We start from the raw sequence: 14,827 nt of genomic DNA, 5'->3' as shown, positions 1-14,827 counted from the left end.
GCGCAGAAACACAATAAACTTAGGCATATTTCTTTGTCAACTCATAATTAGCTTTTAAGTTCAACAGTCATTAATTCAACAAACCTCATTCAGGGGAAAGTCACCAAAGATTAATCAATCAATCACACGGGGCCAAATACACAATATATTTCTTTCCTGGAGGATGACTAAGTTCCAAGGCAAGTTCTTTCTCTTCAATGAGAATTTCAAGCATTCCTCAACTGGATAGGATCTCAATCACTACCAAAGTATTCAGCAAAATACATCAAAACTGAAGGGTCTTTCCTTCTTAAATTATTTGGCCCATCTTTTTGAACTACATAATCAATACAAGAACATTTACACAGGCAGACACTTTGAGCATCACCTCTTCAATCATTTTGATTTTATTAAAGAGCTGGGAGGGTAGAAGGCTTACAAAATGATCACCAGGACAAAACCCATGCCTTGTGAGTAAAGAAAGGCACAATCCATACTTGGGCAAATTTCTTAATACTGTAATACTTACTTGCCTCCATGACTCCAAGGAAATGGAAAGCCTCTAGGAGAAACACTGAAGAAATGCATTCCCCATCCCATATGGCTTCAAGGTCTAGGCAGTTCATGTGATCTAATCTAACCAGATTAGATCCACAAAAAACAGACAAAGCAGGGCTGAGAACACAAACTTAGTAGTCATGAATCCTGTACATTCATGTTAACAGGTAACACCAGTTGAGAAGGCCTTGTTCTCCAGCACAATGCAGTATTTAGAAATTCATTAAAGATTCAAGAATTGTAGCAGAGTTTGGTTTTCCTTTCAGAAAAAAAACAAAAGAACTATCTGCATGTTCATTTCTAAATAAATTTAACACATGCTTAAAAGGCAAGGCCTCCAGCCACTGAGATGTACAGTTAAAGACACATTTAATTTAAGAGAGAAATAAATTTAAAAGGCATCCTCCAATGACGACCAATGTTAATAAAGTAAAGGCTATCATATCAACTTTGTTTCATTTCTAGCAGAAATGTCCCAAACAAAGCTGCCACTCTTAGGCTCCTTGTGAGTTTTCTGACTTAGCACTCTTAAAAATAAATCTGAAAAAGAACATCACCACCACACTACCCCTTAAAGAAATGTGAAGTATAATGAGGAGAAATGAAAGCATGTGTATTTCAATAATTATTAATGCCCCACAAACTGTTCTGTCTATGTGCTGGGTGAGAGGGAGGTGGCAGGGGCACAGAATTCAGAACTGCTAATACCAAGAGTAATACTACATGGCTTAACCTTGAACCACTCAAATTTATCATATATACTAATTAACCAGTGTCATGATCTCATTGTGCCTGCTAAAGCAAATTTCTTTTTATAAGCCACTTTGGATGCATGCCACACAAAACTTTGTTGAATGACCTATGTGGGTAATAAACCATCCATACGAAGGCTTTGAGATGAATGACACATTACTGGATATAGAATACAATTTGAAAAGATGAGAGGAAGTTTTTCAACCTTCTAATTTAGTACAAGTTAAACAGCAACTTGGCTGTTAAAACATTCAAAGGTATTAAACCATTAGATCATTGGTAAGACTCATACTTACAAAAAGCATCATTTTCATTGAACAGCATGATTCAACAGACACAATAAAATGCAAATCTTTTAGGCCTTTGCAGTAACAGTGTTGTATCACACGGCAGTCCATAGTTTACTTTTTTTTTTTTTTTTAAATGGAGGGAGCCATACTTCAATGCTTTCAATTGAATTTTTAACAAAACTGGTTTATCAAAAAGAGACCATAAAATGAAATTTAGGACAAAGAAACTAATCACTTGCAGAGGCCTTTGAGAACAAGGCTGGACAAGAGCATGAAGCGTAGACATTTCATGTTCAAATGTAGGTTAAGAATGTGCAAGTAGGTCTCTTCCATACTTCCAGACATTTCCAGTGGAATTCAGATCTTGTACATTGCTGGACATCTGAAAACCATAAGTATACAACATAGGAAAAGGTCCGAATTTAGGAAACTTTGAAGAATTAGGCATTCCTAGCATAAACTAGTGCTTCACGGATAAAAGCAGCAGCACCTGTGGGTTTTTACGAAGTTAAAAGATAGGCAACAAGAGTTTTAGCTGTTGCTAGATCCCCCTCTCAGCTCCACTCAAATGGACATTTAGATTTTTCACAACAAAGTCAATAGGTTCTCCCTTAAAATGGGATTTAGAACTTTGCTAAACCTTATGAGAGAGGTAGTGAAATCCTGCTTAGAGCACAGCCCACCAGTTCTGATCTAGCCTTGGAACAGGTAGAAAGCCAAAGCGGAAGCCCATTTACTAATTTCCTAATGTTATATATGTTTAAAAATCAATTCAACCTCCATTAAACCTGAATAAAAAGAGAAACTCCAGCTATTTAATAACTAGAGAAAAGTACTTCTCAGTAGGTTGAGAAAACCTTGAGTTTTTAAAGCTTTATGTCAGATTCTGACTGCTGTCCCTGCCTTAATGGTGCTGGATTCTTTTGGCCATTTAAAACAAAGGAAAAAAGCTAAAGCCACTAGTAAACACCTGATGTGCGAAATACAACATCCACTAGTTGGCTTTCCGCAGTTATTACAACAGCTCATCTTAAATTAAAAAGAAAAACAAAATGGCTGTCCCATCTCTGCTGCATAAATAGAAATAAGATATTTTCTTAAAAGGTAAGAGTACTTTAAGGAAGGGAAGCTCAAAACCAAATTCACAAGAATACAAATTTAGCAAGTTAACTTCCCAAAGCTCTTTGAAGAAGCAAGACAGTCTCTCTTCTTAACGTGGTATCTCCCAAGAGAAACTGTAATTTTGCTTGGTACTTATGCTGGGAGATATGGAAAGTTGTGTGTTTCAATGTTTGCTGGAATACAATGTTTCCTCTTCAGTGTCCGTTTCATCCTGGAACTCATGGCTTAAGAGGGATTTCTTTGAGCCCGTTGACATCATGCGAATTTCATCTTCATACTCATCATGATGCTGTCTGAGTCGATGAAAGCCATCCTTGTGTCTGTTAGACTTGATTGAGCAGATGCACCAAATAATGCAAGCTGTTAGGATCAATGCAGACATAGTGGCACCTGCCAAACAAGAACCACCACGTGAGTAAAACCAAAACCAAAGTCATTGCTGTCGAATCGATTTTGACTCATAGCAATCCCTCTTTGGGTTTCTGAGGTCGTATCCATAAGGAAGCAGATTGCTCATTCTTTCTTCCAAGGAGTGGCTGGTGGATTTGAACCACCAGACTTCTGGTTAGCAGTCAAATGCCTTAGGCACTATGCCACCAGAGCGCCCACCATGTGAGTAGCCTTAAGAATATATATAGACAGCTGTTTACAATGGCAGTTTTAGAATATGCTCATTTTATTTTTATTTCATGTGCTTGAAACAACTTTTTGTTATTACAGAAGCAATACATGTACTATATCCAAAATTAGAAAATATAGTTTTTTAAAAATACCAAAAACTAAAACCATCCACATCTTCATACTTCTGTTACCCAGAAGCCACGTTTCATAACTCTACTGCACATTTCTCCTGATATTTCTTTATGCATATATCATAAGTTTTTCTTTTCTTTTACCACAATGAAATCACAAAGTACACTGTACTTACTACTATTCTGCAACCTGTTGTTGTTTTTTTAATTAATGACTTCTACTTTTCCTTTCTACTAAATTTTCATCTCATCTGAAACCCCTCATTTATTTTAAACATTTGTATCAAAATAAGAATCTTAGTAACATAAATAATAATAAAATCATAATGAAGTTCTCAACAGCTAATGTATGGCAGAACCAAATTTAAACTATGGCTTAATCCTAGATCCTCAGTTTTTAACCACTAAGTTATTCACATTTTATCTCATTCAAGCTAAGAAGAAATATTCCACAGCAGGCTCTAGGATTTGATGTATTGTTTCCAATACATCTCTCCACTAAGGATTTCTCCCTTAGACATCATTTAATAAAACTTGGTTTTCCTGAAGTCCAAATTGTACTTAGAAATGAACTAAACTCTTTCGTGTCAAATAGTGATACAAAGAGTATTTATTATTTTACCACTTTTTTTTTTCTCCTAACCTTTCAATAATTCAAGGAATGGCACAAATTAATCCTGGAGAAAGCAAGTATTTCTTCCTTTCTAAATCTTGGAGAAACAGAACTAATATAAATCAAAGTCAAAAGAACTTGTGACCAGATAGCAGTAATGGTAGCACAACATGAAAAATGTCATCCATATCCCTGAGCTCTAAATGTGGAAATTGTTATTTTGGGGAATGTCTTGGTGTGCATGTTTTCATCACAATAAAAGTAAACAAACAAACAAACAAAAACAACTTATGACTTCGCTATAAAGCAAATCATTCAAGTCATTCAACAACTATTCATTAAGATCCACCATGGAACCAGAGTTCCAGGCTCTGGGATGCAAATAAATGCTTATTTTTATAGAGCTGATGTTTAGCGAGGAGACTGTGTGTGGTCCAAACAGTTAAGTGCTCCACTACTAACTCACAGATTGGCAGTCTGAACCCACTGAAAGGCACCCTGGAAGAGGTCTGGCATCTGCTTCTAAAAGGTCAGAGCCTTGAAAACCTTACAGAGCAGTTCTACTCTGTGCACCTAGGGTTGCCATGAGTTGGAACTGACTTGACAGCAATTAACAGCATCAACAACAGTATGTTTTAGTGGGAGAGACTGGATATAGAAAAATAAGCAAGTAATTATATAACATCAGTTAGTGATAAGTACTATAATGGAGAAAAGTAGGTTAGAGATAGTGACATGAGTAGTATTTTAGCTAGCGTAATCAGGGAAGGGCTCTCTGTGGCGGTGACAAATTTGAGTACAGACCTGGAAAAATGAGGGTGCAAGTCATGAGAACACAGGGAAGAACAGTGTTCCAGGAAAATCAGGTTTGGATAAGGAGACAAGAAGAAAATGATAAGCTTCAGGTAATTATGGAGGTGATCCACCCTCAAACAAATGTCAACGCTGTTTTAACTTCAACTACTAAAAACTAAGATCTCTTTACCTGATACAGTTACCACAAGTTCCCTTGGCAAACCAAATATCCGGTTATCTGTGTCAAAGACTATTACCACAGAACTAGCTGCATCATGATGCACAAAGACCTAGAAGACAAAAGTGTGAGAGTCATGAAGAAGTTTAATCAAGTATATTGTGTTCCTGCTACATTCTTAGGGCTTTTATACCAACTGTCATCTCAAGTAACCAAAAAGCTATAAAAGTTTCCTTTCTGTACCAAAGATTAATAAAATCAAGGTAGTCACACTTTTTAAAAATTTAAATCTTTATATATCTTTATAAATCTTTATACCCTCAAGCTTCATAACAGGAGTTTCAAAATAGAAGTACTATTAAACGTATGAATTTACATGATGCTACTCGATTTGAGTCTCTCACCTGTGAGTGTTGCTGCTGGTATCCCTCAGCGATAGCATTGATGTTATGGAAACCGGGGGCTAACAGCACATGAAAGTACCCTCCCTCTTTTGTGTGTACTTTGATTCCTTCATTGAGGACAATGACTGCTTTAGAGACTGGTTTTCCACTCTTATCTTTAACAAATCCATGAACTCCCTTGTGAACCTGAAAAAAAAAAAAAAAAAAAAAACGTTTAAAATATAAATTCATGTTTCATAATGTCAAGTATTCTAGAGGCATGGGAAAAAAAAAAAAATCCTGGCTCATACCTCCCTCCTGACTCTGACCTTGTTGGTTACTCATTCACTGCTTCAGAGCCAGAAAGAGACAAGAGAAAAAAGAACTTGATATGGCTCAAGCCTAAAGCATTAGAAGCCAAATCTTTTGAAGCCTTCATGATTTCCTTTCCACGATACTACCCTGCCTCCAGTAACTATGTATGATACTCAAATTAAAGAACCTGCAACATTAGCAAGGCCAGATTATGTAAATTACAGCAGATTCCAGATATATGAATTCATGGTACGTACTCAGTCAACAGAAAATGATCACAAGTCTCCTATTTATATGAATTTAAAGTAAAGCATTTTTGGTAAAAGATTAAGAAAATGTTTTGATAAAGATTTTTTCATTGAACATATTCCTAGAACTTCCTTTTAGTTAAAAGAGAAAGACTCACCTCAACTAACATGCTGAGAAGAGACTTTTTATTTTCTGCCCACAAGGAAGGGAGCTGTGCAGCACTAGGAAAGTAGCAGCAGCTGGTATACACTGTGATTTCTGGACAGTGGCCATAGGTGACACTGTAATCCTGGAATATAAAATTCAAAAACAAATGAAGGAAAGTAATAAGTAAGAATGAGGTTTTGTAATGCAACAAAAGGAATAAATGGAATAAAAATGGGCGATGTAAACAAAAAAATGTATATGGCAAACATAAATAAACCACTCTGTATCACCATCAGTTGCAAACATGACAGTTCCTAACAGAAAATGAATCCCTTGAACACAGGGACTATGTCTAATTTGGTTTTATTTAGTGCTTCCCACAGTGCCTGGCAAGTAGAGAGGGTTTATTCAGGTTTGTTGGATAAATGAGTGAATGAATAAGTACATGCAGAGGGCTACTGGAACTTTCCTACTGTTCTTGGAAGTCTGGAGGTGGAAGCACAGGCCCTCTGATACCCTCAAGCTGGCACTTGCTGCTCACAACAATAATTGTCCCTAGTGTAGCATAGATTCAGGTACAGAAATTGTGTGGACAAGTTCAAAAACCTAACCTGCCATCTCTTTCCTGAAACCTGTTTTTTTCTCCCCTGATTTTCCCACTAGTTAATCTCATTAACTCATTTTCTCACACACTTGAAATCTTTTGTCTATCATCCCATAATTTGCATCAGTTCCACTTCTACAATTTTCTGAAACTTCATCCCTTGACTCCACTCCCAGTGCCACTACCTTAGAAAAGGCCCTCATTCTCTCTTGTGTTGACTATTCTAAACTGTATCCCCACACTATAGTCTTTCCTTCCTATAATCTATCTTAACTCACTATTAAGAAGTTAATTTTCCCATAACACAGCTCAGACTATGTCACTATATCCCTGCTCAAAAATCTTCACTGGCTCCACTTCTTAGTAAAACGAAGCATTCAACAACAGTTTTCTTCTTGGCTTCTGTTGCTCTACATTATGTACCATGTTCTTATTAAATGACACTGCTCATTGACCGTTGCCTTTCCTGCTTCCTCTTTCTGGAATGTCCTGCCTCTCTACCTCTGAAGAGTTAAATGCCATCTCCTCTATGAAGAGGAGGTTACATCCCTGACTGGGTGTAACCTTTCTGTCTTTGATGTCTCATGGCACATTGAGAGAGGCTCTCTTTTTGATTAAATCAATTAATTCTGTAACACTTATTTGTAAAATGGGGTGGGGGGTTTATTTTATTTTATTTATCACTATATCCCAAATAGCAAAATGCCTCACACGTAATAAGTTCTTAGTAAGTAAAGAAAGGTGGGAAGACAGGCAGAGATGGGCATGAAGTCACTTTTCTGGTTGTACATGTGAATGAACCAGCTAACCACTTCTTTGCCATATCTCTTGACTAATTTGAAGTGGATGGACAATTAATTAAAATGTTGTCAGAGATTGATTTAAGGGCTATACATGCCAAGAAAACCACAAAACAGATACATTCCATTTCATATCAGAAAAGTCACCTACTCTTTCACTCAATGGGCAATGTTCATAGTTCTTTCCTCAGTGTGCTCTGTTAAGCATACCTTCATGCTGCCCAGGTGACTGTGCCATTCAGCTCCACGCATTACTCCTCCTGGAATATTCTCATCTATGAAAACATTGAGAAACATAGGATTAACAAGACAGTAAGACAAGATCTTTCCCCGAAACAGCAGCAACACCAAACGATAAGAGAAATACTTACCTGATTTATTTGGGCAACTGGGCTGACCCATGTGCATCGATGGATGATTATTTGCATAAAGAGATGCCAAGTGCTTCAGAGTCTCTTTGTTTTCTACTAAAAAGAAAAGAAAAATCAGAAGTCAGTGGAGAAATCCAAAAGACTTTCTTCAAGTTCAATTTCATGGGTATGAAAGTCATCTTCCTCTCTTTCTAGTAAATCTTACAACCCATTCAAGTTTTTTGAGAGGTTAATACAATTAACCATATAGTTCTGTTTAGCCCAGAGTAATCAGACTAAGAAGATGAACATCTTCCTCATATTAAAAGGTACTAATGGTGAGTTTATACAACAGGGCACCATACTAAAATGCAAACTTGTTTGGGTATAATTTTAGTACATTTTTGGGTCATTGTAGCCTAAAATATTCTTCATAAGCCAAATTGCCCAAAATATCTTCATATACAGTGGCCCCACAGAGATTCAATAATTAACTGTTTGACTTACCATAAAGTGCAACCAATCAATTAAAGTTTAGATAAGGGGAGGACAACTCTATATATTGTAAATATTTGGATACATAAGAGTTTGTTGTGGACAAGCACTGTATATTCCCAGTCTGTGAACATAATAATTGCTCAGTAAATGCTTAAGAACTAAACTGAACAGATGTGACAATATGGCTAGACTCAACAAACCTATGCCACCAATAGATCTGACCTCTTTCCTCTAAGTAACTGTCTGAATTCCGTTTATGTATGTATAACCTTCTTAGGCTGGTTATTTGCTCATGGAATATGTTTAAATACTCACCATATAAATAAAATGATAAGAAACATTACTTAACTGGAATATTATCTAAAAGACGATCTAAATATTATCTTAAAGACTATGTATGTGAAGTGACAGACTACATACCTGTCTGTACTGGCTTGTCATATGCGTATGTAACCAGCACAGAACCACCATCTAAAGCAACAGAAAGACTGAAGTCCTGTTTTTGAATCAAATTTTCAATGATGGCTTTAGTCTCAGGCTGAGAAGCATTATCTAAAAAAATAGAAAATTCAATATATAAAACCAAGTTTTAAAATTTTAGTATGAGTAGCTAAGAACATATTCTCTACTTGGACACAATCAAAACACTGACTTACAAAAGTTATAGATAAACACTTTTGTTTCTCCAAAAGCCATTATCTCAAGCAAGAAAGATACGTTCTAGAAGGTAGATTATTCTGAGTTTTATGTACTTCAGGATTAATGTGTATATGTTAATAACTCTAGGCAAGTTTAAGAAATTTCTTACTGGAAATCAAAGGAAATGGACATATGTTCCTTTAAAAAAGTAATTAAGGGGATATACAACTTATCTTTGAAAGAAAATAAGATTTTCAAAAAGCAGTGTGTGTTATAACATGGATGAACCTGGAGGGCATTATGCTGAGTGAATTAAGTCAATCAGAGAAGGACAAATATAGTATTAGTTCATTCTTGTAAAAAGTCAAGGAAAGGTTTATATATGGAAGGAAACTTTCTTTGTTGTTTACCAATGGTGAGGGAGGGAGCATGGCAAAAAAGAGGGGAGGAGAGGGAACATGGCAAAAAAAAAAAAAAAGCATTGACCTATGTTATTTCAGTTTCGCATATTTCACTGTACATAAATTATATTTCAATGTGTTTAAAAATAAAAAGAGTAGTGTGGGTTTTCTGTACCACTGTTTGCAAGCCTAAAAAACTGAAAACAAGCTAAATGTACATTAGTAGGAAAATGGTTGAATAAATTAAGAGTATTGCCATATATTAATGGCATACTAACATGCAATTAATGAGAATGTTGGCAATCTACAAGTACTGGAATGGAAAGATGCAATGGTATATTCAATGAAAAAATTGCAGAACAGTATGTATAACTGATGATCCCACTTATATGAACAAGAAACAAGCCCCTCAAATCAACATACACATATACTGTGCATGAGAGGGTGTATGAGAGGGTAGAGAGGAATAGAAATCTTTGTACTACTAGTGATGGAACATTTCAGTAGTACTGACTGAATTTCTTAGAAAGAACTTTAATTACTTTTATAAATGACAAAGGAGAAAAACTCATAGAGTTTTCTGGATGTCTATATTCATCAATCCCTTATATATATATATACCCTAAACCAGAAAGTATCCCCATTACTCATCTACAAAATAAAATCAACCAATTTCCTAGCAAAGAGAAATAAATGAAGTATCTGCCAAGTGCTAATAGTCTAAAAATTAGTCTTACTTGTGAAGTCTGTATCCAGGTCTTTTCCATGAGCGTTTGTTTGTCCTATCTTTGAAGTACAGTCTTTCTCTTGTGCTCTCTCTCGCCCATCTGGATTTAGGGAAGGGACAATCACAATTCTAGTCCTGTCAATCAACTAAAACAGAAACAGAAATCAATGAGTTTACCACCACTACCTCTATGTGGAAGCAACAGGATCCCTACCATGTGTCAAATAGAAAGTCTTTATTGTTTGTTTTAAACATAGACTTAAAAGGCAGAACTAAAAGGAAAAAGTCTCTCTTGCTCCAAATTCCCAGAGACTTCCTAGTGATTTAGAATAGAGATGAGCAAACTACGTCTGTAAGCCAAATCTAGCCTGCTGCCTGTTACTGGATATAGTTTACTGGCATAAAGCCATACTCATTTATTTATATATGACTGCTTTCCTGCTACAATGGCAGAGTTGAGTACCCGCAACACAGGGTGTTTGCTTGCCGGACAAGTCTAAAAGATACACTATCTGGCCCTTTGCAAAAAAAAAAATTGTTGACCACTGGCTTCAAACAATAACAACAAGACAGAATTTTCAAGATTACAAACTGGAATGCATAATCTGAAAAACAGTAATATTTGTCTGCAAACAATGAGACTGAAGAGTTGAAATACATGTCCAAAACCAACAACAACAAAAAAACTGAGGTGGAATATGGGCATACCTAGGAGATATCGTGAGTATCACAATAAAGTGAGTCACATGAATTCTGTGGTTTTCCAGTGTATGTGAAAGTTATGTTTATACTATACTATAGCCTATTAAGTATGCAATAGCATTATGAAAAAGTTTGAAATAGTGTGAGAATTACCAAAATGTGACACAGAGACACAAGGAGCATATGCTGTTGGGAAAATGGTGCTGAAATACTTGCTCAGTGCAGCGTTGCCACAAACCATCAACTTGTAAAAAGCATAGTATTTGTGCAGTGCAATAAAGTAAAGCACAATAAAACAAGGTATGCCTATATTTGCTTTACCCACAGTATTCTTCCCTCCAGATGTATTATTAATACCTACATATGTGGCATGAACTAGTTTCTGATATACATCATTCTCTCTCTCTTTTTTTTTTTTTAATAGTAAACCAGAATAAGTTAGCAATTGGCTTAATTATCCTGGTAAAATAGTCTCTAGATTGAAAGTATTAGAGACCATTTAATTCATTGGTTCTTAAATCTATCCCCTGCGGAGTTATTTCTAAAGTACTCATGCTTGAGCTTCACCACAGCCTAATGAATGAGAACAGGTGATGTAAATCTAAAAACCAAAACCAAACTCACTGCTGTTGAGTCAGTTCCACACACAGCGACCTCTCCTTGGGCTTCCTAGGTGGTAGCTCCATGGAAGTAGGTTGCCCAATCTTCCTTCCAAGGAGTAGCTGGTGCATTTGAACCACCAGCCTCTGGTTAGCAGTCAGATGCCTTAGACACTATGACACCAGATGTGTATTTTTTCTTAAGCTCTCCAAGTAATTTGGACCATTAGCTCAAAACAAATGGGAAAAAGTGAACTAGTCTTACAGGTAATGGTTCAAGTTCAATTAGACCAGTGAGGCAAATTCTGGTAAGTGGGAGTTTAGAGATTCCCAGTAGGTGTTTCTCTGTAGGAGATACAGTCTCTTATGGCTGGGCTCAGTGCGTTACAATTTTGGCTAAGCATCTGGAACACTGATGCATCTGGGGGTAGGGCTCAGGTATCAGTATTTTGTAAAGCTTCCCAGGTGTTTACTTGGTTCTAATGTGTTGTATTGGTGAAGAATACTGAACATACTATAGACTACCAGAGTATATTCAATATTCTTCACCATAATTCTACACATTAGTGATACTGCCTCAGAAACCCAAGGAGGGGTCGCTATGAGTTGAGTCCGACTCTACGGCACATAACAAAAACAACGTGGACTACCAGAAGAACAACAACAAAAAAATCTGTCTTGGAAGAAGTACAGCCAGAATGGTCCTCAGAAGTGAGGATGGCAAGACATCATCTCTTGTAGTTTGGTCATGTTACCAAGAGGCTATCATGCTTGGTAAAGTAGCGGGTGAGTGGGAAAGAGGCAGAGCCTCAATGAAATGAACAGACACAGGGGGCTGCAACAATGAGCGCAAGCACAGCAATGACTGTGAGGATGGTACAAGACTACACAGTGTTTGTTTTATTGTAAAAAGGGTTGCTGTAGTCTTTTGGTCTCAAGGTCATGGAGCTAGGGCTCCCGTGGTCCATTATTCCTTCGGACTAATTATTTCCATGTGTCTTTGATTTTCTTCACTTTTCTCTGCTCCAGATGGGGAGAGACCAATAGTTGTACTTAAGATGGCTGCTCACAAGCTTTTAAGTCCCCAGTTACCAAACTAGGTTGTAGAACATTGTTTTTGTGGACTGTGCTAAAACAATTGACCTTGATGTCCCCCAACACTATGGTCCTGAGGTCCCAGGTCCCATCTCCTCAAGGTGTTTGGAAGTTTTCATAACTTTGCCCTGTATGTTCTACTATATACATAGATATATTTGTAGCATATATAAATACATATGTAGAAATATCCTCTGTCAAACCTATATACATATATTCATGGTTGTAGACACGTTCCCCTTCCCACTCCTATTCAGCCTGCATGTCTGTCTATGTACCCACCCATAGATTACTCTTATTACTGTTATTGCAGTATTGTGTGTATAATAGTATTTACCTTTGTTGCCTTTAACTTTTGTGCTCTTTCCAGCGTCTTCCTTTACCTTAATCATTTTGTGCTGACCTCTACCTTATTGAGGAGCTCTGGTGGGACAACAGTTAAAGCATTTGGCTACTAACCAAAAGGTTGGAAGTTCAAACCCACCAGCCATTCTGTGGGAGAAAGGTGAGGCAGTTTGCTTCTATAAAGATTTACATCCTTGTAATCCCTAAGGGGGGAGCTCTGGTAGCATAGTGGTTAAAGCACTTGACTGCTAACCAGAAGGCTGGCGGTTCAAACCCACCAGCCACTCCTCGGAAGGAAGGTTGGGCAATCCTACTTGCGTAGTGATACTGCCTCGGAAACCCAAGGAGGGGTCGCTATGAGTCGGGGCCGACTCGACGGCACATAACAACTTAGGAGCTCTGGTAGCATAGTGACTAAAGCACTTGACTGCTAACCAGAAGGCTGGCGGTTCAAACCCACCAGCCACTCCTCGGAAGGAAGGTTGGGCAATCCTACTTCCGTAGTGATACTGCCTCGGAAACCCAAGGAGGGGTCGCTATGAGTCGGGGCCGACTCGACGGCACATAACAACAACAACAACAACAATCCCTAAGGGACCATTCTACTCTGCCCTATAGGGTTGCTATGAGATGGAACTGACTTGATGGTAGTAAGTTTGGTTTTTTTCCTCTTATATTATATTGCCTTTCCCTTTACCCAAGTTAAGATATGTCTACCCTCTAGTTAGTGATTTATCTTCCCTTCTTCTCCTACTCTTGGTAACCTTCAAAGAATGTTTCTGTAGGTAAACCTTTTCTTGACTTTTTATAGTAATGATCTCATATAATATTTGTCCTTTTGTGATTGACTTTAACTCAGCATGTCCTTTAGTTTCATCCATGTTATGAGATGTTTTGCAATCTCATCTTTAAAAAAAAAATTACATAGTATTCCATTGTGTGTCTGTACCATAGTTTGTTTATCCATTTCTCTGTTGATGAGCACTTAGGTTGTTTCCATCTTTTGCTACTGTGAATAATACTGCTATGAACACGGTGTGCATATATCTGTTCATGTCATAGCTCTTCCTTCTCTAGGATATATACCTACTAGTGGAATTGCTGGATCATATAGTATTTCTATTACCAACTTTTTAAGAAGTGCCATACCACTTTCCATGGGAGCGCTGGTGGTATAGTGCCTAAGGCATCTGACAGCTAACCAGAAGACTGGCGGTTCAAACCTACCAGCCACTCCTCAGAAGGAAGGTTGGGCAATCTACTTCCATAGTGATACTGCCTCGGAAACCCAAGGAGGGGTCGTTATGAGTCTGGTCCTCTCGATGGCAGTTTGTTTGTTTTTTTATACCACTGTCCACAGTGTTTGCACATTTTACAATCTCACCAGCATGTAGGAGAGTTCCAGTTTCCACAGTCTCACCAGCATTTGTTGTTTTCTGTTTTCTTGAAGTTTGCTATTAATGCTAGGGTTAGATGATATCTCCTTGTTTTGATTTGCATCTCTCTAATGGCTAACAAAAGGAGCTCTGATGGCATAGTGGTTAAAGCATTTGCCTGCTAACCAAAACGTCAGTTGTCCAAACCCATCAAGTCACTCTGGGAGAAAGATGAGGCACTATGCTTGGGTAAAGTTTTACAGCCTTGGAAAACCTATGTGGCAGTTCTATTCTGTCCTATAGGGTCGCTATGAGTTGGAATCAACTCAACGCTAGTGTTTATTTTATTTATTTCTTAATGGCTAATGATCACAAGCATTTCTTCATGTGTTTGTTGGCTGCTTGAATATCTTCTTTGCTGAAGTATCTGTTCATGTCTTCTACTCACTTTTCAATTGGATTGTTTATCTTTTTGTTGCTGATGTGTTGACATTTTCTATAAATTTTAAATATTAGTCCCTTATCTGATATGTCATTGCCAATTTCTCCCCCCCCCC

General features: G+C 37.3%; 1 protein-coding gene across 1 annotated transcript in view; it reads right to left on the bottom strand.

Moving 5' to 3' along the window:
- Nucleotides 1-2,865: 2,865 nt before the first annotated feature.
- The window catches only part of CPD (carboxypeptidase D), an 87,102-nt gene continuing 75,140 nt past the window's right edge, over nt 2,866-14,827 (bottom strand). The window contains exons 14-21 of the mRNA XM_007937561.1: nt 10,164-10,299; nt 8,807-8,938; nt 7,910-8,005; nt 7,749-7,813; nt 6,145-6,276; nt 5,445-5,630; nt 5,053-5,152; nt 2,866-3,092 (exon numbers count right to left, since the gene is read on the bottom strand). Of these exons, the coding sequence (XP_007935752.1) occupies nt 2,866-3,092; nt 5,053-5,152; nt 5,445-5,630; nt 6,145-6,276; nt 7,749-7,813; nt 7,910-8,005; nt 8,807-8,938; nt 10,164-10,299 (1,074 nt within the window). The remainder of the gene's footprint in view (nt 3,093-5,052; nt 5,153-5,444; nt 5,631-6,144; nt 6,277-7,748; nt 7,814-7,909; nt 8,006-8,806; nt 8,939-10,163; nt 10,300-14,827) is intronic.

Source organism: Orycteropus afer, unplaced genomic scaffold, assembly GCF_000298275.1.
Source record: "Orycteropus afer afer isolate SDZICR_OR568_19922 unplaced genomic scaffold, OryAfe1.0 scaffold00042, whole genome shotgun sequence".
NCBI classification, from domain to species: Eukaryota; Metazoa; Chordata; class Mammalia; order Tubulidentata; family Orycteropodidae; genus Orycteropus; species Orycteropus afer.
Note: the sequence above shows the minus strand (reverse complement) of the source record. Positions and strands in the feature narration are given on the sequence as shown.